Below are 27243 nucleotides of genomic sequence, written 5' to 3' on the forward strand. Positions count from 1 at the left end.
ATCTCAAGTGGCCGCCTCAGCAGAGAGTATGAAATAAATGATCCATCGGCAGACATACAGGGTCAGTAGCCAGCAGTTTTAGTAGCAGTTTTGACCCTGTAAAAGTGGAGAACTGGACTTTGGAGGGTCCAGACTTGGACAGTCACATGTGTCCATTAGATGTTAAATGTAGCGTGAGGAAAAGTGGCGGCTGTGCATCACGCCTACAAGTCTCTGAAGGAGGAGCCAATGGTTCAAATGCTGATAGTAGTGTGTGTGGGTGTTAGCATAGCAGAGCCCCCCCCCCCCCCCCCCCCCCCCCCCCCAGGAGGTGATGGACAGCTGCTGTCTCCTGATACAGGATGGAGGTACAGGCTATCAGCAGGCTCCATGCTGCGTTCGGGGGCGTCACGGCGCCAACGCCGTCACGTGCTCTTCAATAATCCACCGTGATCATTATCAGACGGCATGCCGAACCGAAGAGACACGGTCTGTCTTCTCCACAGATTAAAAGACTCCTTATTAGCTCGTCACGTGGTTCCTGTTTTTCTGCTGCGTCACTGCATTTTTCAGACCTGTAGCCTGGAATGGCACTGAGCGCCTCCGCTGACGGAGAGCAGGTGGTGCTGTTGGCGCTACGTTGTTCAAAAATGTGTTCATGGTAAAGAGAAAAAAGGAAAGTGTAACATTATTTAACTGAAGCGGATGTTTGTACCTCTGCTGATGAACTTGAGCATTTCTCACCACTGACAGCCACAGCGCTCACTGTGTGCACTTTTTTTATTGAAACAGCCTCATTTCATAATACCAAGGCTGTTTATATTTGACATAAAATGAGACTGAGATTTCTGAACTTCAACTCTGTTTACTTAAACAGTCTTTATGGGACCAGCTCTTCCTTTTTAAAGAAACATGCAGCTGGCAAAGCTTCGATAACGATTGCTGAGAGTGTCAAAATGGTAAAAGCTGGTTTGCTGGTGTGCAGTGGAAACATTCAAGATCCTGTTAGTTAAAGCAGTTTAGGAATGTGTCTCAGATAAGGTACTGACTGTTATCACAGTGTGTGTGGATTCTGGGTCCTGTTAAATCTCTGACATGATTTGTGCTCACTGTGAATGAGGGCACGTTAGGAAGAAGAGGAGGGATTTATTTTCTGAGGCATTGGATTGGCGATGAGCTGACCAGACGTGTCAGCCAGAGCTCTGAGCCGCTCTGTGCTCATTTTCTCTCGATGCGGATAACAACCTGGTACTTGATGCCATTTTCTTTTGAACTTATCTTCCCACTTTGCCGGTGATTATGCTCACTTGTCACTTTGAAGGCGATCTTGTTCCAACACAAAATAAGGTGGCTCTACACCTATCAGCAGGGGTGAATAATAAGCAAATAACTCGGGTTTTAGACTCAATTTAAAGCGTTTTATCCTAAATGAAATGCCACCAAAAAAAAAACAGCCACCCGGCGGTCAGGTGCCCTTCTCTTTAAAGGTAACACAAAACACTGCACAACACGGTCAAGCAAAGCAATTCATTTAAATATTTCAAATGTCTAAACTTCCCCAAAGTCCCCCAAAGTGTGAGGTTTCACGCCCCCGCAGGTAATCCGTCTGTGTGGGCCGGCAGCAAGCGATTTGCTCACTGCACCCTGCAGACTCGGGTCCTTGATGGTGAGCCACGCCGTCCCAGCAGCTCCATGATATTCCAGTGCTTCCAGTGGAAAAAACTTTCTGATCCAAATGGTAGTAATCCACACTGGCAGACTCTTCACGGCTTCGCTGTCCCGGCAGGGGTCCTCGGGTTGGCGTGCGACGTCACTCCGTCAAAAGCTGAAGGTTCTGGATGAATTTGTCATTTGCGTTTTGAGCCTCTCAGGCTTCCATAGTTACTTCCTGGTGTTTTGTCAGAATTTTTGATTATTCATGTTTTTCTGAGTGAGGAAAATATATGCCAGTAATTATTGAAATGATTAGTTTGTTCTTTGTATTTAGTGAGTGAAATGTTCAGTTTAGTTGGTTGCAGCAAGTTCCATAGCTGTTGACTATTAGCATGTCAATGGGTTTTTCCATAGAAGTTAGCATTCAGCTAGCAGACATTTTTTTTTCTATAAAATGTTTATTTATTGTGTCTTAAATCATCATGTCTGTACGGAAAGCGTCATTCAGCCTTTGCACGATGACACGGTGGATGAAAAACGGTTCTAATCCTCCAGCTGGGCCTTGTGTAGTGTTAGCGTGTAGCGTTAGCGTTAGCTGCTTGTTCACTTGGACGTTGGCAGGTCTGGAGAGTTTCTCACGCTCCACTGTGCTGTGAGTCCAGTTTGGTGGAGATGAACCTGCCACCTGCTGCTCAAGCCACCAGGATACAGATCTGGCCATTTCTGGGGATGATAGAATATTCCCTAATACCCCAGTAGCCTCAGCAGCGCTCAGACTCCACTACACCTTACATGTTGACTATGACCTGAACAGGACCCGCCCACTGGAGCTTCTTAACAAATCACAGCGCAAGAAATTGTGAACTTTCCACTATCCTCACACACACACTCTTCTCTTACATACATATATTTTCTTTGTACATATGCATATATGCCTATTTATTTAGGAGAATGTATGCGTGTGAGAGGACTATGCATGTGTGTGAAAATGAAAATAAATGTGCAAGGAGAATATGTGTGTTTAAAAAGACAGTGTATGTGTGTCAGAGAGAAAATGTGTGTGTGAGAGGGCCAGAATGAATTAAGCCTTGTACAGCCCCTCATAAATCCGCTTACAACACACACACACACACACACTCTCTCTCTCTCTCTGTCTGTCTGCTGTGTTGTGTGTACTGTAAAAGCTGGCGCCGCCCTGCAGACCGGAGCATCTCAGGCTGGATGTGGCTGCTCTGCTGACTCCACTAATCCGTCCCCATTCAGAGCAGACGGGCAGCAGAGCGCCGTCTCGGTCCGCCCTCTGCTTTTTGTTCCGCTGTCTGCAGCATCGACAAAAATCTCCCAGTCATTCACACGGGGGCCGCGTCGCCTGCGGGCCGGCCGCTGTGCTGGGTGGACCCGGTTTGGTTCCAGTGGATCAATACGTGGTTTCCTCTGGCTCCTGCTGTGCTTTATGGGTGTGGTCTGTCGTAGAGACAAAGAAAACAATCCCACTGCTGCCGCCATGGTGACAATAACTCACTCTTCAAGATAATCTAACATACACACGTCTCAGCTTAGGCCCTTTTCGACCCCTCTAGGCCAGTTTTGGGCTGCAGGCCTCACGTTTGACACCTTCAGTAGCTCTTTTCAGACACTGGGCTTTGAGCAGAGTGTGTCGGAGTGTGTGGCCCCCCGGCTGCTGGGGCCACAGGCTCCCTGAGTGTTCAGAGGGGCTGACTGCACTCTTCTCATTGTCCTGGACCTCGGCTGCTGCTCTCATGCTTGTGGAATTTCCGCCCCACCCCCATGAGGCATTTTGGCTATTTCAGCCCCGGGCCCCATCCAGCTGCTCAGCTTGACACAGGATGGGTGGGAGTGAGGGGAGGGGAGGGGAGGGGAGGGGAGCGGACGGGGGTGTTACACAAATAACACTGACAGACAGAATCCCGTCCACACCGTCAGGAGGAGGAGGTCCGGATACTCTGGTCCTGGTTTCATTTTCATCATTTATGAAGCAGTGCTTATCAGAGGGCGGCTCGGGCCTCTTCCTGGGGGGCAGCAGAAGAGTTCAGGCCTGGAGGAGGACAGCTGCATGAAAAATTAAACTAAAATACACAGACTGGCATTTCATTAGAAGATGCTTGTTTAGAACAAAGTCAGTAAAAACATTTGGAATAAACTTCAGTGCAGAAAAGCTTTAGAGAAATGTTGAAAGGCGGGAGCTCAGAGACGTTCTCGCTCAGTGGGGGGGCTGTCCCACTGTGGACACAGCAGAGCTTTGTGTGGGATGCACAGATAAGATGGTGGTTTATGAAGCTAATCTCTGGTTTGGATCCAGGTTTTCAAATAGTTAAAGGATGAGACTTTCATTAAAGGACATCCAGCCCTGTCAGCTCTCACTCAGCATTTCTGGGGCAATGAAACCGTATCCATTTCCATGTTTTGAGGAAAGTGTTTAAATGTCAAGTATGCTGCTGTTACAGACATAATCCATAGTTTTACCTGGTAAAATCTCACCGACTGCTGGGCTTTGAACTTCAGGCTGCATTACACACAGTAGAGAAGACATTCCGAGATTGATTTGAGGTTTTTATGATTTAATGTCGGCCCATTCAAAGGAAAATCAATGTTTTAGTTTTGTTTTTTAACCTAACCCGTCCTAACCGTGACCCCTCACATGACATGTCCCGTTTGTTCTGCAGAAAATGGACACCGCAGGGGTCAAAGTGCTGGAGACCGCCGAGGACATCCAGGAGCGCCGGCAGCAGGTGCTGGACCGCTACCGACGCTTCAAGGAGCTGTCCATCATGCGGCGGCAGAAGCTGGAGGACTCGTACCGCTTCCAGTTCTTCCGCCGCGACGCCGACGAGCTGGAGAAGTGGATCCAGGAGAAGCTGCAGATCGCCTCTGACGAGAGCTACAAGGACCCGTCCAACCTGCAGGTCAGTGCCGCCCCCGGCCGCGGCAGCGCCGCGGCGGCAGCCCCGCCTCACGCCGTGTCTGCGCTCCTCAGGGGAAGCTGCAGAAACACCAGGCCTTCGAGGCCGAGGTCCAGGCCAACGCCGGAGCCATCGGCAAGCTGGACGACACCGGGAACCTGATGATCACCGAGGGCCACTTCTCCTCCGAGACCATTCGAGTAAGAGCCGCCGCACCGCCCCCTGTGCTCCCGGTGGACACAGTTCAGCTTGTGCCGATATGAAACCCTATAAACACTCACCAGCTCCATCTGAATTCCTGTCTGGTTGTAACCGTTGCCGTCTGATTCAGTCCTACACGCCTTACCGGACTCAGCAGAGACCCATAGTTACCGCTGTCAATATGGCAGAGTACATCCAAGTAGGTGCTGGTCTGCAGTGTGAGCCTGAGTGCTGTGAAGCCGGCGAGCGCCGCTCTGCTCCTCTCCCCAGGTTTCTCCTGGCAGACCCTCAGAGGTCTCCTCCTCCCGCTTCCATAACGACCTGCTGTGTTTCAGACTCGTCTGGAGGAGCTGCACCGCTTGTGGGACCTGCTGCTGCAGAGGACCAAGGAGAAGGGCATGCGTCTGCTGCAGGCGCAGAAACTGGTCCAGTACCTGCGGGAGTGTGAGGACGCCCTGGACTGGATCAGCGACAAGGTCAGACTCTGCAGCAGGACGGAGGAGACAGTCCGACAGTTAAACAGTGAACAATGATTCAAACAAAAAAAGATAGAATAAAAGAAATACACGGAAGAAAAGAACATCCAAATCCATAAGTCTTCTTGTTATGTCTGAAAGGTAGAAGGAAGAAGTCAGACGCTTATTGAATCCTCCCCTCATTCCATCTTTGTCACGTGGATCATTTTAGTGCCTCAATGAGCCAAAAGTCTGCAGTTAAACTCCACCCGTCACTCAGTGACTCACCAGAGACTAAACAGCCGTCTCATCGCAGAATCCTGCATCCTGCCAGCTTCACTTCCTTATGTCTGTTTGGATTCAGTTGCACTTGAGACTTGTCTGGTCTCCACAGATCATTTCTTCCATAATTTTACTCCCGTTTTGTGACAGAAACTCTTCAGAGCTTCAGACTTTATGAACTTTAAACTGAAACTCCCCTCAGGTGATAACTTCTTTCTTTCACAGAACAATTTGATATCATGTGGTAATAAGTGATTCTTTGCTTTGTTTATGATTTGAATAGTTTTAAACTCCACAAGAGCCATGAATTTCTAAGATTTTGAATGTAGAAACAGTGGATTGCTGTGTTTATGGAAGCCGACCTTGTGAACAATTCTTGTTGCTTTTTTCTGCAGGATAATAAGTCTTTTTAATGAATTTACAGGTGTGTTTCCCCAAATGTCCACACAGTAGGTTAAATATGACAAAATCAGTGAGTTGTAAAGAATGAGGAGAGATTTCTGCTCCAGCATGTCGCGGCTTTGGCCAGGACTGAGATGCTTCTGGATGCTTTGTTCTCAGTTTGTTTTATGGTTTCCGGCGAATGTCGTCAGTTATTACTCCCAGGAATCTGTTTTGATTCACCCTCTCTGTATTTACCCCCCCTCTATTTTCTCTAATAATTTGACCAAAGTTGAAGTGTGGTGCTCCCGCAGGAGGCCATGGCCACCTCGGAGGAGCTGGGCCAGGACCTGGAGCACGTGGAGCTCCTGCAGAAGAAGTTCGAGGAGTTCCAGACGGACCTGGCGGCGCACGAGGAGCGCGTCAACGAGGTGAACCAGCTGGCGGCCAAACTGATCCAGGAGGCCCACCCCGAGGCCGAGCTGATCGTCCGCAAGCAGGACGAGGTCAACGCGGCGTGGCAGCGCCTGAAGGGCCTGGCCCAGGCCCGCCAGGGCAAGCTGTTCGGGGCGGCCGAGGTGCAGCGCTTCAACAGGTGAACGGCGGCGCCGACGGAACCCGCCTCGGGCCTCGCTCGGCGTCTCACCGGCCGTGTTTGATCCCCACCGCAGAGACGTGGACGAGACCATCAGCTGGATCAAGGAGAAGGAGCAGCTCATGGCGTCGGACGACTTCGGCCGCGACCTGGCCAGCGTGCAGGCCCTGCTGCGCAAACACGAGGGTCTGGAGCGAGACCTGGCCGCTCTGGAGGACAAGGCAGGATTCACGCCGCTGCACTCCCCGACTCAGACTGCAGAGCGACAAAACCCCTCTGACGTGTGGTTATGGCCGCCCTCCAGGTCAACACGCTGGGTAGAGACGCCGAACGCCTGCAGCAGACGCACCCGCAGAACGCCACCCAGATCCACCTGAAGAAGGACGAGCTGGTCACCAACTGGGAGCAGATCCGCACCCTGGCTGCAGAGCGCCACGCCCGCCTCAACGACTCCTACCAGTGAGACACACACACACACACACACCCAGCCAGACCGTTTACAGCATTTTCACCAATCGCTCACGACCCGCAGAATATTGAGGTGTAGGACGATATGAACTCTGAACCACCACATGAAAAAATAGGTTTTGTTTTTCAATATGAGGAAAGACTATGGAAAGATTTACCAGATATTGTGACTAAAAGCCTAATTCTAGCTCAGAAAGGCTTTTCTACTCCCTTAGCTAACAGCGCCGTGATAACACCTCAGGACGTGAGGACAGGAGGATTTATTCTGTCCACTCTCATTAATGATATATGTGACAGAGGAGGATTTATTTCTCTTTAAAGGTGGATATGTACACTGAAAAATGTGATCATTCCCATTCATTCACTAACTTGCGTCTCACAAAAGTGACAAAATATATCCGAGTATCTGATTTAATTAATCATCCATCACTTAATCCCTCATGATCACCTGAAAGGAATCGGTTTTGATTCCCGGCGCGCTCTAAAACTCTCCAACAAGTGAACGACGGTCTGAAATGTCAGTCTGTTTCCTGGCTTTGCTGTGTTAGCGTGTTTTTCTCTCCGCTGATTATTTGTACCAATAAAAAGCAAAGATTTGTCGTCTTCACACTTTGACGTTGGATCTGATCGTGACTCCGCCTCTCGTCCAGGCTGCAGCGTTTCACCGCTGACTTCAGGGATCTGACCAGCTGGGTGACGGAGATGAAGGCTCTGATCAACGCCGACGAACTGGCCAACGACGTGGCCGGAGCCGAGGCTCTGCTGGACCGCCACCAGGAGCACAAGGTGTCTTAATGCGTTCCGCCAAGACGCAGAGGAGCGTCAACGCCACGAGTGGAAAAACGCTCGGCGTTTTTAAATGTTTCAATGCGTTTCCTGTGATTTCCAGGGAGAGATCGACGCCCACGAGGACAGCTTCAGGGCGACTGATGAAGCCGGCCAGGCTCTGCTCAACACGGGACACTACGCCTCCGAGGAGGTGAAGGAGAAGGTACCGATCTGACGGCGTCTGCTCGATACTGTGACCCTGCACCGCATTCACACCACGTCCTGTTCCGGTGCTCCTGCGTGCAGCTGGGCATCCTCACCGAGGAGAAGGAGTCGCTGCTGGAGCTGTGGGAGGTCCGCCGGCAGCAGTACGAGCAGTGCATGGACCTGCAGCTCTTCTACAGGGACACGGAGCAGGTGGACAACTGGATGAGCAAGCAGGAGGTGAGCGGACAGGAGGAGGAGCCGGAGAGCGCACCTCCAGAGTCTGGGCTGACGGTCCGTCTCCGTTCTGTAGGCCTTCCTCCTGAACGAAGACCTGGGTGACTCTCTGGACAGCGTCGAGGCTCTGCTGAAAAAACACGAGGACTTCGAGAAGTCGCTGAGCGCCCAAGAAGAGAAAATCACCGTGAGTCTCTGTTTGTTACTTCATTCATTTTATCGAAGCAAGACAGGTTTCACACCGGAACCGATTTAAATCTCCAGGCTCTGGATGAATTCGCCACCAAACTGATTCAGAACAACCACTACGCCAAAGAGGACGTGGCGACCCGCCGAGATGCTGTACGTACCTCCAGCAGCGCCTCCCTCCAGTCTTTCAGCCTGCTCTGACACCCGCCGCTCCTTCACTCTTCACCCTCGTGTTTTTGCAGCTGCTCAGTCGCCGTAACGCCCTGCACGAGCGCGCTCAGTCCCGCCGCGCCGCCCTGGAGGACTCCTTCCACCTGCAGCAGTTCTTCAGGGACTCCGACGAGCTCAAGAGCTGGATCAACGAGAAGATGAAGACCGCCACCGACGAGGCGTACAAGGTGGCCGCTTCAGGCGTCCCTCTGAGAGCTTCCCTCAGTCCAGTGTGTTTCTACAGCCTCTGTCTGTGTCTCCTTTACAACAGGACCCCTCCAACCTGCAGGGCAAGGTGCAGAAGCACCAGGCCTTCGAGGCCGAGCTGTCCGCCAACCAGAGCCGCATCGACGCCCTGCAGAAGTCCGGCCAGGAGCTGCTGGATGGGAAACACTACGCCTCCACCGAGGTGGCAGGCCGCATGGAGGAGGTCAGCTCCCAGTGGAAGAAGCTGCTGGAGGCCACCGAGCTCAAAGGTACGGCCTGCAGGGCTTTTCATCTGAAGGCAGCGCTGCTTTTTCTGAATGACTGGATGTCGAGGAAGAACTGTGAAAACTTTCCTCTAGTCCGGAGCAGCTTGAAGGTGCAGTCGCTAGGGCTGGGAGACAAATCCAGTCACAGAAGTACTGGAATGTTTTTGTTTTAAAATTTTTAAATCAGTTTTTTTTGTTTGGAAAAAATGTGCAGGTCATTAAAGGTTAAAGGTCAAGTACGAGAGGACCTGCCCTAAGAGCTTATAGACCACACCCTGGGTCGTTCCATGTGAAACTGAGAATAAGCTTTTTAAAAGTATTAAACCAATCCCTCAGGGAGATGTCCCGGTAAACAGAGAGTACTTTAGGAAGTATATTCATTCTGTAAATGTTGACCCGACCAATCAGAGACATGGGAAGAGACGTCCGTCTATTTACATTCTATGGTATTTCTTTGGTTAGTGTTTTTTTTCCCCTTATTTTCAATAATGTTTAATAATGGTGAAATTGGTATTCCTAAACATGTGAATTCTCTCAGTGTTGAAATGAGATGAGATGCTGCTGTGGGCGGGTTTTCCCTTTCTTCTTCCTTCTGTAACGATAAAATGCAAGACTTCAGTTTGTTGATGACAGATCCTGAGATATGACCAAACTCTTCAATCAGTCCAGGAAAAGCAGCGACAGACTGACTGAATTTTTACATATATTAAAGGGCATCAGATTCAGATTTAGGAAGGCAGCAGGCTTCAGTTTAGATCATGTTGAGTTTTTCCCAGATGTTGTAACATGATCCAAAATTCAAAGTTTGATGAAAAACTCAAAGTAGAGAGTCCATTAATGCGTGTGTAAAGCGCAGCTCCATTGCAGTACTAATCTTAGCCAGCAGGAGACGTGAGCAGGAGTCCTGCTCCGTTAGAAGCGCCGCAGCGTCTGAACGGCGTTCTGCTGCTTTCCTCCAAGGCATCAAGCTGCGCGAGGCCAACCAGCAGCAGCAGTTCAACAGGAACGTGGAGGACATCGAGCTGTGGCTGTACGAGGTCGAAGGTCACCTGGCCTCAGACGACTACGGCAAAGACCTGACCAGCGTCCAGAACCTGCAGAAGAAGCACGCCCTGCTGGAGGCCGACGTGGCGGCCCACCAGGTGACGCGCTCGGCCCGTTTGCTCGCGCCGGCCGGCCACTGTCTGGAACGCCGTCGCTGACGTGCGGATGTTCCCCTCAGGATCGCATCGACGGGATCACCATCCAGGCCCAGCAGTTCCAGGACGCCGGCCACTTCGACGCCGACAACATCCGTAAGAAGCAGGAGGCCCTGGTGGTGCGCTACGAAGCCCTGCGCGAGCCCATGGCCGCCCGCAAGCAGAAGCTGTCCGACTCGCTCCGGCTGCAGCAGCTCTTCAGGGACGTCGAGGACGAGGAGACCTGGATTCGTGAGAAAGAGCCGATCGCAGCCTCCACCAACAGAGGTAGAAGATCGCTTCATCACGCTCCCTGAGTCCCACAGTCCCAGTCCCAGCGAGACCTCAACCTTCCCCTGGCTGTGTTCTCCCCAGGAAAAGACCTGATCGGTGTCCAGAACCTGCTGAAGAAGCACCAGGCTCTGCAGGCCGAGATCACCGGTCACGAGCCCCGCATCAAGGCCGTCACCCAGAAAGGAGAGGCCATGGTGGACGAAGGTATTGGTTTGAAGTCGCGGCGGAGATGCATCCGTTGGGTCTGTGCCTTCATGATGCCGCTGTGTGTCAGGTCACTTCGCCGGCGAGGATGTGAAGGCCAAGCTGGCCGAGCTGCACGGCCGCTGGGACACGCTGAAGGCCAAAGCCTCTCAGAGGAGGCAGGACCTGGAGGACTCCCTGCAGGCCCAGCAGTACTTCGCCGACGCCAACGAGGCCGAGTCCTGGATGAGGGAGAAGGAGCCCATCGTGGGGAGCGTGGACTACGGCAAAGACGAGGACTCTGCTGAGGTACACACACACACACACACACGTTTGGCCTGGAAGTGGTTCTGCTTTCTGGCACAACATGCAGACCCTGGAACACACCTGGCTGTGTGGTCTGTCCTCTCCAGGCTCTGCTGAAGAAGCACGAGGCCCTGATGTCTGACCTGAGCGCTTACGGCAGCAGCATCCAGTCCCTGAAGGAGCAGGCCCAGTCCTGCAGGGTAAGGCCGCGGGACGCCACGGGAACCGGTCCACAGCTCGGTGAAAGAACCCAGTCAAGCACGTCTGTTTCCTGTTCTAACATCACAGCAACAAGTGGCACCGACCGACGACGAGACCGGGAAGGAGCTGGTTTTGGCTCTGTACGACTACCAGGAGAAGAGCCCTCGAGAGGTCACCATGAAGAAGGGAGACATCCTCACCCTGCTCAACAGCACCAACAAGGTACAGTCAGACACACACCGAGCTGCTCTGGGGGAAAAACAGCCATCGTCCTCTGCTGTGTATAAAATATGAAGGAGTTTAAAGTCCCGTTGGGATCAAAGCTTACTTAAGTGGAGGGACAAGAAGACCGGAGCTCTGATAAACAGCCGGGAATGTCTCGCTGCTGCCCCCTGCTGGCTGCAGGACTGGTGGAAGGTGGAGGTGAACGACCGCCAGGGCTTCGTCCCCGCCGCCTACGTGAAGAAGCTGGACCCCACCCAGTCGTCCTCCAGGGAGAACCTGCTGGACGAGCACGGCAGCATCGCGCTGCGTCAGGACCAGATCGAGAACCAGTAAGAACCCCGCCGGCCCGGCTCGCGGCCGGCCCGCCGCCGCCGCCGCCGGACGTAACTTCCGCCTGTTGTTTCCTGCTGCGGTGTGACACTAACGGCCACGGCGCTGGCCTGTTTTCTCTCTCCCGCCGCCCTGCACTAACACCCTAACCCCGCCTCGCGGTGCGACGGCCTTGCTCCTGAGCAGGCTCGTCACCAAGGAGGCCTGCAGCGTGTCAGTGCGCATGAAGCAGGTGGAGGAGCTGTGAGTAGGAGCCTCTGTTCTCCTGTGGTCGTGATCCCATCTCCAGCCGCACTTCACTCCATCCCAGACCCCCGTGTTGTGACGCCGTGACCCCCGCCTTCTATTCTCCACCCGAATAGAAGGCCCGCCCTCTCATCCCCTCATCCCAGGCTTCCTCATGGCCGTCAGATTATCACTCACTCAAACTCATGAGACGGTGTGGCGTTCGCTCAGCCCTCAGTGAGTCCCGTACGATGGAAGGAGACGTTCTGCTGCTGGACTCATGTGGAGAAGCATGTAGGAGCAGAGTGTAGTGTATCGTTCGGGTCGCTGTACGTCGGTCAGTATGACGGAGTGACGTATTCCTGGTTTCCAGGAAAAGGTTTGTAAAGAGTGCAGATCATCCCAGACTGGGAGTGTGTAAAGTGGTCCCTGCACAGTGCCGGGTCTCCCAGGGGAGTCTTTCTGCTCGTCTGATGCCCTGAAACGACGTGTTTTATCAGGCGGAGTCAGGCAAGCGCCGATATCAACATTTTGACCAATATCTGTCATTTATTATGAAGTTATGGCTGATTTCCAGTGTTTATTAATATTGGTATAAAAACAAGCCTCTATGATGATTTTGTAAACTGAAAACCATGTAAACCCTCAATGTGAAAAAGTCACAAATTTATTTTTCTGAAGCTTCAATACAAAATGCTCTCCTGAGCTTATTCGTTCGGCGTGAAAAGACTTTCTGGGTCTTAACTGGCTGATTGGTGGAACCATGTTGGCTGCAGTGTGTACAAAAAAATACACATCACCCAACGTGAAACCCAACAGCGGTAAAGCGACAAAACAACAAAAACGTGCAGTGACATAGATGGGGTCTGACCCCCAACTGCCGGAACAGGTGATTCCAGCGCCGCTCCAGCAGAATCCACACATTGTGCTCGTACCGGGAACTGTAAAGCTCAGCGCTCCGCCCTGCCCGGCCCTCCAGAGCAGAGTGACAGCAGCCAGCCTGAGAGTCCTCCGTCGCCAACAAGCTTTCCTGAACGTGGGCGTAGCTGGGGAATTGAAGTTTGAGCAGGACGGCGTGGTTGTCCTCGGCCCCGTGTCCGGCGTGGACGGTGGACCAGCAGCTCCTCGTCCAGCTGCAAACAGACGAGCCTAGTAGATTTAACCAGTCGCTCTTTTATAGATCCTCAGTTAAATAAATGCTCTCTCACACACACACTCACACACACGGCATGGTTGTGTCCGCCCCCCACCCCCTCCTGGTGTCCCCGGTGCTCCGGTCTGACCCCCCTCTGCTCTGGGTCCTGAAGGTACGGCACTCTGCTGGAGCTGGGGGAGAAGAGGAAGGACATGCTGGAGAAGAGCTGCAAGAAGTTCATGCTGTTCCGCGAGGCCAACGAGCTGCAGCAGTGGATCAACGAGAAGGAGAGCGCCCTCACCAACGAGGAGGTGGGCTCCGACCTGGAGCAGGTGGAGGTCCTGCAGAAGAAGTTCGACGACTTCCAGAAGGTAGGTTCTCGTCCAGAGGCGTCTCTCCGTCCGGCCGGGCGGGCGGGGCGGGGCGGGCAGGGTGTGACTGACACGTCTCCGCTTGATCCCCGCAGGACCTGAAGGCCAACGAGTCCCGCCTGCGGGACATCAACAAAGTGGCGTCGGAGCTGGAGTCCGAAGGCCTCATGGCCGAGGAGGCCCCCATGGTCCAGGCCCAGGTGAGCTGCAGCCCCCGTCGGGAGTCCCTCAGAGTCCCTCCTGTCCGCTAACCCTCTGGATGTTTGTGTCTCCATAGCAACAGGAGCTGCTGGGTTCTGCTCCCGGAAAGGTCCGACGTCTCTCTCGTTCTCATATCTGACATTTCCCAGCGTCTGCAGTAAAACACGCTCACCTGCTCTCCTTGTCCGTCCCACAGGATGAAGCCGATGCCAAGACGGCCTCTCCCTGGAAGGTGAGCCGCAGCTTTAAAACGTCTCCAGAACCACAGCCGGTCCGCGCTGACCTCCGTCCTCTCACCGTGCATGAGGGTGGATTGATCCGACGCCCGGCCCGGCTGGGTGGTCCGCTGTCATGAGGCCTAACGCGACGTTTCCTCATGCACACACACACACACACACACACACACACACACACACACACACACACACACACACCGTGAGACATCTGCTCACACTCTTAAATCTTCCTCCGCTGAACGTTTAAGAATCCCAGCCTGGCGGCTGGAGATGTCTCGGCTGCTTCCCTGTCGGATCCATCATGCAGTGTTCGGGTTGCGCTGGTGGTCGGAGTGTGTATTGTGCTCGTGGCGGTGCGCGGCCGCTGTGACGCCTCGGTGAAGCCCATGACGCTCTGACTGGTGTGGTGTTCTCTTCTGTCTGTGTTCCTCTTCCTGTCACGTTTGGTTTACCTCTGACTGTAGAATATACGCTTGGCTGTTCAAACAACGGCTAACTTTAATACCATCAAGGTAAGGCTCACTACTAGCCCCGCCCCCCGTCTGGTAGTGAATGAACTAACCCGCTCCGTCCCGTCCGGCGTTAGCAGTGCCGTCTCCAGTAGCAGCTGTCTTCCTGTCCAGGTGTCCTGTGGACGTTGTTACTGTGCTGTGAAGAAGGAAGTTACACTTGCATTTTTCAGATCAGACACATTCTGATATCAAAGACATTCTGAGTGAAAGCAGAAGCTTTTCAGTGTTTTCTTTTATTCAGCTCTAAAAAGCAGAACCAGCAGACTTGGTCTTATGTGGAAAAGTATTTCCTCCCTGTTACATCCTGATAGTTACTGATTTTTTTCTCTCTCTGTTTTCAAGAGAATAGAAAATCCTTTGTTCATCCCACAGGGGGAAAGATTCACGGCAGCAAAGTGACAAAGAATCAGAGAAACTACAGATGAAAAACATGAGATACTGTATATACGATATGAATATGAAAAACGGGAGAACAGAAGGACACAGCAACTCAAATCTGAAAGTATTTACACAGTGAATTTCAAGATTTATTCAGTTAGACACACAAGTTTCTGTAGTGTTTAGTTATATCTGTAAATGTTACACCAAATAAATGAAGGTAAAGAATAAAAGCCACACATTAATCCAGCTTCATGAAGATGATTTAACGACTCGCCTCTCAGGATCAGCTTCACTGGTTTCCTGATGGATCCTGATGGTTTATTATTCACTCAGCTTGTCTCTGATACTGAAATGAGTTTGAAACCTGCGAGTGTGACTGAAAGAAGTGTTGTCCAGCTCTCCATGTAGCATGAGCGCCCGCCAGCATGCTACATGAGTGCAGTGTGTCTGCTGACTCCTCCCTCCGTCTCCAGTGTGTTTGTACCCAGCATCCTCCCCGTGCATCCGCCTGTCTGCCCCGCCCACTCCACCTCCCGGCGCTGGGTTCCCTACAGCGTTTGAGTTTCCTAGTGATCGCCTCTGTCGTGCACGTGTGAAGGCTCCGGACGCCGTCTGCTTTTCAAACGTTAACGCCTGGAGTGTTTCCCGCAGGAGCTGAACAATCGCTGGCGGTCGCTGCAGCAGCTGGCCGAGGACCGGAGCAACATGCTGGGCAGCGCCCACGAGGTGCAGCGCTTCCACAGGTACCGTCACACACGGAGAAAGCAGTCGGGACTCCGCTGGCCTCAGCCTGAAGCCGCTTCGGTTGACGGAGCCGGCGTCACTGATCTGCAGGGATGCTGACGAAACCAAGGAGTGGATCGAGGAGAAGAACCAGGCTCTCAACACGGACAACTACGGTCACGACCTGGCCAGCGTTCAGGCTCTGCAGCGCAAACACGAGGGCTTCGAGAGGGACCTGGCGGCGCTGGGCGACAAGGTGGGTCTGGCCGATCCGTCGGACTGATCCGTCGGACCGATCGGCGCCCGGGCCGCCGCGCTCAAACCTCCTCCGCCGCTCCTCCGCCCAGGTGAACTCTCTCGGGGAGACGGCCGAGCGCCTGATCCAGTCCCACCCGGAGGCCGTGGACGACATCCAGGAGAAGTGCACGGAGCTGAACACGGCCTGGAGCAGCCTGGTGGGCCGCGCCGACCAGCGCAAGGACAAGCTGGGCAACTCCCACGACCTGCAGCGCTTCCTGTCCGACTTCAGGTGAGGACGAGGCAGAACCGGCCCGGCCGCACGGCGAGTCGCCCCAACGCCACGCCGCTGACCCTCTGAACCCCTCCCCCGTCCGCAGAGACCTCATGTCCTGGATCAACGGCATCAGAGGCCTGGTGTCATCGGAGGAGCTGGCCAAAGACGTGACGGGAGCCGAGGCGCTTCTAGAGAGACACCAGGTCTCCCTGCACTCCCCTCTCTGACCCCCCAGCGGGTTTCCAGGGTCTGACTCTGGCTCTCCCCACGTTCAGGAGCACCGCACGGAGATCGACGCCCGCGCCGGGACCTTCCAGGCCTTCGAGCAGTTCGGCCAGCAGCTGCTGGCTCGGGGGCACTACGCCAGTCCTGAGATCCAGCAGAAGCTGGAGGCTCTGGACCGCGAGCGAGCGGACCTGGAGAAGGCCTGGGTGCAGCGCCGCATGATGCTGGATCAGTGCCTGGAGCTGCAGGTAGGCCGCCGCTGCGTCCCGGGGTGAGCGGGCGGGCCGGGACGGGCCGGTGGTGACCGCCGTGTCCGCAGCTCTTCAACAGGGACTGCGAGCAGGCCGAGAACTGGATGGCGGCCAGGGAGGCTTTCCTCGCCAGCGACGACAAGGGCGACTCTCTGGACAGCGTGGAGGCGCTCATCAAGAAGCACGAGGACTTCGACAAGGCCATCAACGTGCAGGTCAGCGCCGCCTCTCGCCGCGAGCTCTGAGAGCGAGCGCTTCATGGAGGCGTCCGAGGTTCAGGCTGTTCTGCTCTGCAGGAGGAGAAGATCGCCGCCCTGCAGTCCTTCGCCGAGCAGCTGATTGGAGCTGATCATTACGCCAAGCCTGAGATCCTGAACCGCCGCCAGGAGGTCCTCGGCAGGTAGGCACGTCGCTCTGCGGCGCCCAGCAGCCTCCACGCTCACGTCTTAACGACCGGCCCGGTCTGTGTGGAAGGTGGCGGCGGCTGAAGGCCCAGATGATCGAGAAGCGCTCCAAACTGGGAGAGTCTCAGACGCTGCAGCAGTTCAGCAGAGACGTGGACGAGATCGAGGCCTGGATCAGCGAGAAGCTGCAGACTGCCACCGACGAGTCCTACAAAGACCCCACCAACATCCAGGTACCGGCGCCGCCTGCGCTGACTCAGCAGGGACTCCACAGTTGCTGTAGAGACGAGCAGGATCCCGCGTTCTGACCGCTAATGCGTTGTTGTCTGGTCGTATTGACGAAGCTCTTGAACTGATCGACCCCTCCCTGTGCCCCGTGTGAAGTGAGACTGAATCTTTCTCCCACTCTTATGCTTTTCTTTTTTTTTCTCATAGCTGTCCAAGCTGCTGGTAAGTTTGAGTAGTGTGTCGGCTGACTAACCCCGAGCGACTCCTCTCCATGTGTCCTCGTCTGCGCTGTCTGTGTAGAACCGTAGAAAACCAGCCCACCTTCAGCCCCCCCCCTCAGCACCTTCTCTCCACCTGGGTTTTAATTTAGCTCCGGCTTGTGTCTGAATCCAGTTCATCTCCGTGTGAAAGCCGCGGGTCGCGTCACTCCTGGGACGCTCCCGGGGTTTCTGGGCGCCGCCTCCATTTTTTATTTTTTTATTTATTTTTTTTTTTGTGTGTTTTGTTTATGGTCAGTTTTCAGAGGAGAGCTGTTTTCCTTGAAGCTGCTTCGGATGTTTGCATCGCGGGTGAGAGCGGCCGTGACGCTCGCCGCAGCCTCACGGGATGCGAACAGGAAGCAGCTTCGCAGAGACGCCTCCTCTGGACGTCTCCTCATGCCTCGCACACATTTGTTGCCACTCTGTCGTCACGTGTGTTTTGTCCTGTGTGCCTGTTGCTGTCGGAAAGTCACTGTCTTGTTGAAGTCTTTCTCTTTATATTGTCCACATAATTTATTTAGTTTAAATAAAACAACAAGCTTCATGTCTGCTGCGGACAGAAAATAGATCAGTGTTGACAGAAGTGTAAGTATGAATACATAATCGGCACAGAACGACAGGCCTCAGCTGACAGGAACTTGGAGAATCGGCACCATAAACCCTTTTTAACTGCGTGTGTGTGTGTGTGTGTGTGTGTTCGTCCGCTCCTGTCAGAGTAAGCATCAGAAGCATCAGGCCTTCGAGGCGGAGCTGCACGCCAACGCCGACCGGATCCGCGGCGTCATCGACACGGGGAACTCGCTGATCCAGAGGGGGGCGTGCGCCGGCAGCGAGGACGCCGTCAAGGTAGCTGGAGGTGGAGGAGCGCCGGGCCACACCTCGCCAAGCTGCAGCTGTGATCGACAGAAACCTCATAATCTCTCAATTTATAGTTTCCACATTTACTGAAAAGCTGTTTAAGCTTCACTAACAACTCAGAGTGGAGCCATTGTGGCGTCTGACAGCAGTAGGTTCAATGATTTTAGTCTTTTTGGGTTACTTTATATCCCTGGGTCTAATTAATCAGCTATTAGGGTTTCATGGTTTTGTTTTGTTTGTTTTTTTTGATAACAGATGTTTTTAAACACAAATCCTCCATTTCTTACTGTAGTTTCTTCTAGAGCGCTATGTGGGAATTGCTGCACCACTGTAAAGGCTTTAAAGAAGAACAGTTTGAAGAGTTAAATACTTGAAACAAGCTCTGTACAAGCGTCAGATGCTGAATCAGGTTTTCAGCACAGAGTTATTTCTCTGAGTTTAGTCAGAAATCCCAGTTATTCTTCTAAATGCTGTTTTTTTTTTTGTCTTTTTTTCTTCTCTTCTGTAATTGTTTTGGAACCTGTGACCTGCAGGCGCGGCTCGGAGCTCTGGATGAACAGTGGCAGTTCCTCGTCAACAAATCGGCAGAGAAGAGCCAGAAACTGAAGGAGGCCAACAAGCAGCAGAACTTCAACACCGGAATCAAAGACTTTGACTTCTGGCTGTCTGAGGTACGAGTGTGTGTGTGTGTGTCTTTGTGTGTGTGTGTGTCTTTGTGTGTGTGTGTGTGTGCACTCAGCATCTGTAACCACTGCGTGTGCTTCCGGTCCTCAGGTGGAAGCTCTGCTTGCTTCAGAGGACTACGGGAAAGACCTGGCGTCGGTCAACAACCTGCTGAAGAAGCACCAGCTGCTGGAGGCGGACATCTCTGCTCACGAGGTACCGGCGGTCTGCCACCGGGGGGCGTGCTCCCCACACCCATGGCCCCGCCCCTCCCCAGCTGCACACAGACGGTCCTAATGTTGTGGCTGATGAGTGTGTGGATCCTGAGCGAGTGTCCGGGCTCCCTGCAGGATCGCCTGAAGGACCTGAACGGGCAGGCCGACAGCCTGATGGCCAGCAACGCCTTCGACACGTCGCAGGTGAAAGACAAGCGCGACGCCGTGAACGGCCGCTTCGCCAAGATCAAAAACATGGCCGCCGGCCGCCGCGCCAAGCTCAACGAGTCCCACCGGCTGCATCAGTTCTTCAGGGACCTGGATGACGAAGAGTCTTGGATCAAGTAAGAGGACCTTTGACCTCCTGCTGTGTTCAGGAACTCTCATTTCTTCATTGATGGATTTAAAGATGAACCCATGAAGCAACACGTGATGAGAGCAGACCTCGTGTCTGAACTCCTCACTAACCTCTGTCCTGCACAGGGAGAAGAAGCTACTTGTAAGTTCGGAGGATTACGGACGTGATTTGACAGGAGTTCAGAATTTGAGGAAGAAGCACAAGAGGCTGGAGGCGGAGCTGGGAGCCCACGAACCTGCCATCCAGGTGAGGATCCGTCTGAGGCCGAGCCGGGAAGTCAGATCTGCTCCAAGATATTTCTGAAAACACACACAGAACCCCGAGGCAGCAGGATGCTTCATGCCACAGCTACACACACGGCCCACGGAGGTGAGGAGCTGAGTGTGTGTGTTGTGTGTTCCCAGTCGGTGCTGGACACGGGGAAGAAGCTGTCTGACGACAACACCATCGGACAGGACGAGATCCAGCAGAGGCTCGCTCAGTTTGTGGACCACTGGAAGGAGCTGAAGGACTTGTCTGGAGCGAGGTGGGTCTCGGGGGGGGGGGGTTTGCTAGGGGGGGTCCTGATTGTTTAAAATACAACAAAATAGTTTTTGCAGTGATGCAACAGAATTGTCCTCACATTCAAAAGTAGAAAAACGGTAGATATAATTATTACCGAGTGCTTTAAAGGTGTAAGCTGTGATTGGACCCTTGGCTGGACAGACAGAGGTGTGTGACGGTGTGTGACGGTGTGTGACGGTGTGTGACGGTGTGTGACGGCGTGTGACGTGTGTGACGGTGTGTTTGGCCCTCAGGGGCCAGAGGCTGGAGGAGTCTCTGGAGTACCAGCAGTTTGTGGCCAACGTGGAGGAAGAGGAAGCGTGGATTAATGAGAAGTTGAATCTGGTGGGCAGCGAGGACTACGGAGACACGCTGGCGGCCGTGCAGGTGCCCTCCTGCCCCACACCTCCTGTCCGCCCCGCGGCGGCGGCGAGGAGCTCCGGTCTCACTGCGTCTTCCTCACAGGGGCTGCTGAAGAAGCACGAGGCGTTCGAGACGGACTTCACCGTGCACCGGGACCGCGTCAACGACGTGTGCGCCAACGGAGACGAGCTCATCAAGAAGGTGAGGCTCGTCCTCCGCGGGCAGGCGTCCGCCTCCGCGTCCTCTCCGCCGCCGGGTCTCACTGTGCGTCTTTCCAGAACAACCATCACGTGGACAACATCAGCGCCAAGATGGCCGCCCTGCGGGGCAAAGTGTCGGAGCTGGAGCGCGCCGCCGCGCAGAGGAAGGCCAAGCTGGACGAGAACTCCGCCTTCCTGCAGTTCAACTGGAAGGCCGACGTGGTGGAGTCCTGGATCGGTACGCACACACACACACACACACACACACACACACACACACACACACACACACACACACACACACACACACAGGGCCACAGCTCAGCCTGCAGGTCAGAGGTCAGAGGTCAGTCTGTCATGTTCAGAAGTGACCATGAAGGATCCTGCTCCTCTGTGTTTAACAGCAGCAGCTCCCACTGGTGGCCTGACGTGCAAACTGCAGCCTCTTCACAGTTCATCTCTCCCTTAATGTTGATCAAAGTCGTGTTTTCAAAATTCCTTCAGTCAGCAGGAGATTTGAAACTTTCAGAAACTTCAGGAAATGTAATCTGATTTTCATGAGAGCAGAGGGAACACTGCTGGCTGTTTGGAACTGTCCCTTCAGATGGTTCGGGTTGGGGTTAGCAGATGAATTGCTCTCACACACACGTGTGTGTCCGTGTCTGTGTGTTGACTCGTTCAGGGGAGAAGGAGAACAGCCTGAAGACGGACGACTACGGCCGAGACCTGTCGTCCGTGCAGACTCTGCTCACCAAGCAGGTACGGTTCCTCTCCTCCCTCCGTCCGTTCCTTCTGCTCTCTCCATTTCGTTGGTTTGCGCCCGTCCCGCCTTCCGCGTCGCCGTGGTAACGGAAGGCGTTGTCCCGCGTCTGCAGGAGACGTTTGACGCCGGGCTGCAGGCCTTCCAGCAGGAGGGCATCACCAACATCACGGCCCTGAAGGACCAGCTGCTGGCGGCCAAACACGTGCAGTCCAAAGCCATCGAGGCTCGCCACGCCGCCCTGATGAAGCGCTGGAACCAGCTGCTGTCCAACTCCGCCGCCCGCAAGAAGAAGCTGCTGGAGGCGCAGGAGCACTTCAGGAAGGTCCGGGAGAGTCCGCTCCCCCCCGCAGAGCCGCTCCGGCCTCTTTCTCCCGGCTCACCTCCGCTCCGCTCCTCCAGGTCGAGGATCTGTTCCTGACGTTCGCCAAGAAGGCGTCGGCCTTCAACAGCTGGTTCGAGAACGCGGAGGAGGACCTGACGGACCCGGTGAGGTGCAACTCCCTGGAGGAGATCCGGGCGCTGCGCGAGGCCCACGAGGCCTTCCGCTCCTCGCTGAGCTCGGCCCAGGCCGACTTCAACCAGCTGGCCGAGCTGGACCAGCAGATCAAGAGCTACCAGGTGGTGTCCAACCCCTACACCTGGTTCACCATGGAGGCCCTGGAGGAGACCTGGAGGAACCTGCAGAAGATCATCAAGGTCTGCCGGCTCACGCAGCCGGGCGCCGCCTGGCTCCACGGCCCGGGCGCCTCCGGTCGCTAACGTAGAGAGTGTGTGTGTGTGTGTGTGTGTGTGTGTGCAGGAGCGAGAGCTGGAGCTGCAGAAGGAGCAGAGGAGGCAGGAGGAGAACGACAAGCTGCGCCAGGAGTTCGCTCAGCACGCCAACGCCTTCCACCAGTGGCTGCAGGAGACCAGGTACACTGCGCGCACGCACACACACACACACACACACACACACACACACACTGCGAGCAGTGTGGATTCACCTGAACCGGCTCAGCCAGTTCACACTCATAGTTTACAAAAGAAGAACCTTTAACCACCTGGACAGTTTTGAGGCTGTGATAGAAGAGAGCATCAGTCTGGAGCGTCTGTGGATGTTTCATGGAGAACTCTGATCTCCTCTGCTAAAGAGTTTGAGCTGTTTCCAGTGATGTGGCTTCATGGTAACATGTTTCTCCCTCTCTCTCCCCCCTCTCTCCCTCTCCCTCGCTGCTGATTGGATCACTGTGCTAATCAGGACGTACCTTCTGGATGGGTTAATATCACTTTCTCTTTTTCTTCTATTTGATTATGTGTGTCTGAGTGCGTGTGTGTGTGTGTGTGTGTGTGTGTGAATGCCATGCAGTCTGTGATGGTGTCTGTTCTTTTCCTCTGTAACATTGATGTTTTGTATTTTCTGGAACTTTCCCTGTTTTCCCTCAGTGTCTGTGTCTGATGTTGTAACCTGTGCTCCTCCTCCTCCTCCTCCTCCTCCTCCTCCTCCTCCTCTCTCCACATAGCATAGCCTACCGCCGGGTTATCTGTGTGTATCAGTACCAGGTTGCTGATGATCTTTCTGGAAGGTCAACCTCTCTGGAGCCTTGCTCTGGTTTCTTTCTGTTGAGTGCTCACACAGACTAACGTTCAGCTCTGCTGTCTCAGGATCCGGCTGCAGGGCTCCCAGCGGCAAACTGACTGCCTCACTGCGCGTGTGTGTGTGCGTGTGTGTGTGTGTGTGTGTGTGCGCATGACCCAGCGGTGTGGCCTTCACCATCACCACGCGTGTCCCAGGGTGTGAGAGTCCGCTCCGAGTTGATTCGATGTTCAGTTTGAAGGAGCTTCAGACTGATGAACAGCTCAGAGATTCAGACCTGGAACCTCGAATTCACATTTCAAATGAAATAAGAGAACTGAGGGTGGATTCTTCCATTAACGTTGTAGTTTTGCGGGGCCCCGCTCACCTCTGAGAGGTGTGTGCACACACACACACACGTGAATGAGTTGAACACAGTAGTGAGTGGGAATGGGTTTCCTGTCCTCCTGCATGTGTGCAGTGAGTGTCCACTGCTGTCCACCGGCACTAATGTCCCACCAGCTACCAGCCTGTAGCGGCTCCGTCCACACTCACTGCCTAACTCCACTGTGTGCGTCTCACTGTGTGTCTCCGTCTCTGTGTGTGTGTCTGTCTGGGTGTGTGTGTCGACCGCCTGCTGGGATGTGTGTAACGGGGTGTTTCTGTGGTGGCAGGTCGTGTATGGTGGAGGAGTCAGGGACTCTGGAGTCTCAGCTGGAGGCCACCAAGGTAACAGCGCGCGCACAAGTTACGTTTTATTCCTCTATAAATCTGAATAAAGCCTGACTCTGCTCTAAAACGACCATTTAAACGCCTGAAAACTTTATTCAGAATTAAGTTTCAATCCGAACAGACCAGTGGGTTTATTCTCCTTTGGAAGCAGCAGCATTATATGCTAATTAGGCACGACTTCATTCTTGGTCGTTCTGCGCATGCCCCATCGTGATGACTTAATTTTCCAAGATGGCGTCCCGCGTTTCGGTTTCGACTCGTATGGAGACGATTTATTTAACGGCCGTTTTAGAGTACTTGGTTAGAATAAAACGAGCGGATCGACGGGCGCTTGACAACGCGGACATTTTCAAATCTGTAACGTCAAAGTTAATCCAGAAAGAAAGACAAGAAAACGTTGTTTACTTCCAGGAGACGTCAGTACGTCACGGCCGCCCCGTCCAATCAGAATGCTGCTTAGAGCCTCAGGGGCTCTTCTGATTGGTCAAAGATACCTGGAGCTGTCGAGATTCCTTTTCAGCTCAGAACAGAGACAGATGGAAATGCTGCGCCCTCGCGGTAGTGCAATTATGCTACACTCCTAAAGGATTATCAATGGATACTCTAACATTTAATCCAAAGAAAACACAGAAAAATTAGCATTGACTAGTAAAATCCTGCCTACAACACCTTTAATATAATTGTGTGTGTGTGTGTGTGTGTGTGTGTGTCCACAGCGGAAGCACCAGGAGATCCGCGCTATGCGCAGCCAGCTGAAGAAGATCGAGGACCTGGGCGCGGCCATGGAGGAGGCCCTGATCCTGGACAACAAGTACACGGAGCACAGCACGGTGGGCCTGGCTCAGCAGTGGGACCAGCTGGACCAGCTGGGCATGAGGATGCAGCACAACCTGGAGCAGCAGATCCAGGCCCGGTACTGACCCCCCAGCCCCTCCCCAGCTCAGCTGTTTAACCCTTTAGAACCGTTGTAACGTGCTCTGGTAGCTCCTGATACCTGGTGTCTGATGCGGGAATAGGATGGAGTGCGAGGTGTTCCTCCTTCATGTTCTCGCTGTTAAAGACGGCGGGTGTTCTTTCTGCTCTGGACCGCCTCTTGCTTCATGCTCTTTCTCCTCCTCGTTGCAGAAACACCACCGGCGTGACGGAGGAGGCTCTGAAGGAGTTCAGCATGATGTTCAAGTGAGTGTTTGCGCCCGCGGTGGGCGGGGCTTGGGTCGGCGTCCGTCTCATCCTCGCCTCGCTCCTGTTCACAGGCACTTCGACAAGGAGAAGTCCGGCCGCCTCAACCACCAGGAGTTCAAGTCCTGCCTGCGCTCGCTGGGCTACGACCTGCCCATGGTGGAGGAAGGGGAGCCTGACCCGGAGTTCGAGGCTATACTGGACACCGTGGACCCCAACAGGTCAGGGTCCTGGTCCTGGTCCTGGACCACCAGGGCTCTGTTCTCACACTTCCTCCTGTTTAAACCCCTAACGTCACACACCACACCCCTTTACTGATCAAACCTCGCCCCTTTAAAAGTTTCATTTGACTTCTGTAAAAAAAAAAAAAAAAAAAAATGGAGCCGATCATGCGACCTGTGACCACTAGATGTCATTATATGACAGTATGACAGAAAAAGTCTCCCAAAATGAGCACATTTCAGGATCAGGAGTGGTTTGAATCCTGATTCCAGTCTATTAGAGCAGGTGTAAACAGGTGCGTTGTGTGCAGAGTTGGGTATGTAACGACAAGTAACGAACGTTCCAAGTAGTTCAATTACTTTTGATGGGAACGAGTAGTGTAACGGCACTACTCCTTCTAGATTTGTAGTTAAACTAGTGTTACAAATGAAACGCTACGATCGTTACTTTTACAATGACTGCAAATAGAGCAAACAAAATATTATTATTTAAGCAGCATTTTTTTTTATTACCACCAGTAGATGGAACGGCGGCCATACGAGTAGCTACTGGCTATCTCTTCCGGGTCAGGGCTGATGGAACCATCACAGTAAAATAAAATTGGTTGCCTTATATAAATTTGTGCCCCACTGACAACACTGCACTCCCTCCGACTGCAAATGCCCCTTTTAAATGAATACTCCCAAGATTTTGGACCCACGCCCTTTCCCTGTCATTGACAAAGTTAGACAAGCCCATAAATACCTTTTTTGCGTCCATGCATCCAGTGGCTGGATCCCAGCTGTTAGCATCGTAGTTAGCTTAGCACAATTGCTGGAAGGCAATAGGAAACAGAGCCGGACTGAAGAAAGTGGACAAAATCCTCCTTCCAGTGGTCCAGGGGACGGCGTATTAGCATCTGAAGTAAATCCGAATGGTTATGAAACATTTTAAGACGTGTTTTCTTTTCAATCAGTTAAAATAACGTTTTGATACACAGAGCTGCGCATGGCAGAGCTCTGGAAGGATATACCGGAGCACAGCAGTAGCAGCCGTAGACTCAGCCGCTGTGCGCCGGTATATCCTTCCACGGAGCACTATGCAGTTACGAGTAGTGTAACTTCTTTACTATTTCCATGGAGTAATCAAGTAGTGTAAGGCACTACTTTTTCAAGAGTAACGGGTAACTCTTTACTTTTTTGAGTAACAGACCCCAACTCTGGGTGTGTGTGTGTGTGTGTGTTTGCAGGGACGGGAACGTGTCGCTGCAGGAGTACATGGCGTTTATGATCAGCCGTGAAACAGAGAATGTCAAGTCCAGCGAGGAGATCGAGAGCGCCTTCCGAGCTCTGAGCACCGAGAACAAACCCTACGTGACTAAAGAGGAGCTGTACCAGGTGAGGCCTGTCGGGGGTGTGTGTGTCTGTGTGTGTGTCTGTGTGTGTGTCTGTGTGTCTCACCGTGTCACCGCTCCCTGCAGAACCTGACCAAGGAGCAGGCCGACTACTGCCTGTCACACATGAAGCCCTACCTGGACAGTAAAGGCCGCGAGCTGCCGTCGGCCTTCGACTTCGTGGAGTTCACGCGCTCGCTCTTCGTCAACTGATCCCGCGCCCACCAGTGACCAATCGGGAAGCGTTTCCCCCAAACACACACACACATACACACACGACTGAAACTGCATGATGATCGTGGCACTGAAGAAACTCACTAACAACAACAAGTGTCTGTCCTATTTATCCGAGCGGCCCTAACTCTGTGTGCTCCTCATAGCGTGTCTGCTTTTCAACGTCAGTGTTTTTAGCCGTTTTAGCTTGTGCTTTCAATTAACCCCAGAATGATTATGAACATGTTGTAAGAACATCTCAACAACTGCAGTGTGCTTTAATAAACGTGACTGATTAGAACTGGAGACACCGGCTGGGGAGTGTGTTTCATTTATGAGCAGAGTGGTGAAGAAGACTCCGTTTATTCACTGAGATTAGCTGGTTCTAGTCGGAAACAGAGTAAAAGTTTATCAAAACTGCATGAATCCCTTTCGGGAACAGTCATAGTCACCTCTTTTCAACTGACTGATAGAACAGCTATTCCCAGGCACTTGGGTCCTGGGCTCACGTTTCAGCTTCACCATACTCACTGGCGCCACCCTGTGGCGGGGATGCGGCCTGGAGGACATTACGATTACTTCCATCCATTTTCTTGTTTCCTCCTTCCTGA

General features: G+C 53.3%; 1 protein-coding gene across 4 annotated transcripts in view; it reads left to right on the forward strand.

The window, feature by feature from the left end:
* The window catches only part of sptan1 (spectrin alpha, non-erythrocytic 1), a 33135-nt gene extending 6197 nt beyond the window's left edge, over positions 1-26938 (forward strand). Inside the window, exons 2-57 of one of the 4 annotated variants that reach the window (XM_030085592.1) lie at positions 4317-4556; positions 4628-4753; positions 5090-5230; positions 6187-6467; positions 6544-6688; positions 6772-6926; positions 7586-7721; positions 7825-7926; positions 8010-8147; positions 8221-8331; positions 8409-8486; positions 8576-8731; positions 8815-9019; positions 9977-10158; positions 10239-10482; positions 10570-10692; positions 10763-10980; positions 11085-11177; positions 11266-11400; positions 11584-11732; positions 11920-11976; positions 13266-13464; positions 13560-13664; positions 13742-13774; positions 13862-13897; positions 14366-14413; positions 15446-15537; positions 15629-15773; positions 15865-16046; positions 16135-16234; positions 16307-16504; positions 16576-16722; positions 16804-16907; positions 16982-17144; positions 17347-17361; positions 18114-18245; positions 18791-18928; positions 19032-19136; positions 19271-19479; positions 19619-19739; positions 19898-20019; positions 20291-20423; positions 20502-20600; positions 20678-20837; positions 21282-21358; positions 21475-21684; positions 21762-22058; positions 22162-22274; positions 22600-22617; positions 22862-22924; positions 23589-23643; positions 24363-24559; positions 24772-24825; positions 24900-25046; positions 26276-26423; positions 26507-26938. In XM_030085592.1, the coding sequence (XP_029941452.1) occupies positions 4320-4556; positions 4628-4753; positions 5090-5230; positions 6187-6467; positions 6544-6688; positions 6772-6926; positions 7586-7721; positions 7825-7926; positions 8010-8147; positions 8221-8331; positions 8409-8486; positions 8576-8731; positions 8815-9019; positions 9977-10158; positions 10239-10482; positions 10570-10692; positions 10763-10980; positions 11085-11177; positions 11266-11400; positions 11584-11732; positions 11920-11976; positions 13266-13464; positions 13560-13664; positions 13742-13774; positions 13862-13897; positions 14366-14413; positions 15446-15537; positions 15629-15773; positions 15865-16046; positions 16135-16234; positions 16307-16504; positions 16576-16722; positions 16804-16907; positions 16982-17144; positions 17347-17361; positions 18114-18245; positions 18791-18928; positions 19032-19136; positions 19271-19479; positions 19619-19739; positions 19898-20019; positions 20291-20423; positions 20502-20600; positions 20678-20837; positions 21282-21358; positions 21475-21684; positions 21762-22058; positions 22162-22274; positions 22600-22617; positions 22862-22924; positions 23589-23643; positions 24363-24559; positions 24772-24825; positions 24900-25046; positions 26276-26423; positions 26507-26632 (7503 nt within the window). In that variant the 5' untranslated portion in view covers positions 4317-4319 and the 3' untranslated portion in view covers positions 26633-26938. The remainder of the gene's footprint in view (positions 1-4316; positions 4557-4627; positions 4754-5089; positions 5231-6186; positions 6468-6543; positions 6689-6771; positions 6927-7585; positions 7722-7824; positions 7927-8009; positions 8148-8220; positions 8332-8408; positions 8487-8575; positions 8732-8814; positions 9020-9976; positions 10159-10238; positions 10483-10569; positions 10693-10762; positions 10981-11084; positions 11178-11265; positions 11401-11583; positions 11733-11919; positions 11977-13265; positions 13465-13559; positions 13665-13741; positions 13775-13861; positions 13898-14365; positions 14414-15445; positions 15538-15628; positions 15774-15864; positions 16047-16134; positions 16235-16306; positions 16505-16575; positions 16723-16803; positions 16908-16981; positions 17145-17346; positions 17362-18113; positions 18246-18790; positions 18929-19031; positions 19137-19270; positions 19480-19618; positions 19740-19897; positions 20020-20290; positions 20424-20501; positions 20601-20677; positions 20838-21281; positions 21359-21474; positions 21685-21761; positions 22059-22161; positions 22275-22599; positions 22618-22861; positions 22925-23588; positions 23644-24362; positions 24560-24771; positions 24826-24899; positions 25047-26275; positions 26424-26506) is intronic. The other 3 variants (XM_030085593.1, XM_030085594.1, XM_030085595.1) reach the window with 3 other exon arrangements.
* Positions 26939-27243: the final 305 nt, after the last annotated feature.

This window comes from Salarias fasciatus, assembly GCF_902148845.1.
Source record: "Salarias fasciatus chromosome 7 unlocalized genomic scaffold, fSalaFa1.1 super_scaffold_4, whole genome shotgun sequence".
NCBI classification, from domain to species: domain Eukaryota; kingdom Metazoa; phylum Chordata; class Actinopteri; order Blenniiformes; family Blenniidae; genus Salarias; species Salarias fasciatus.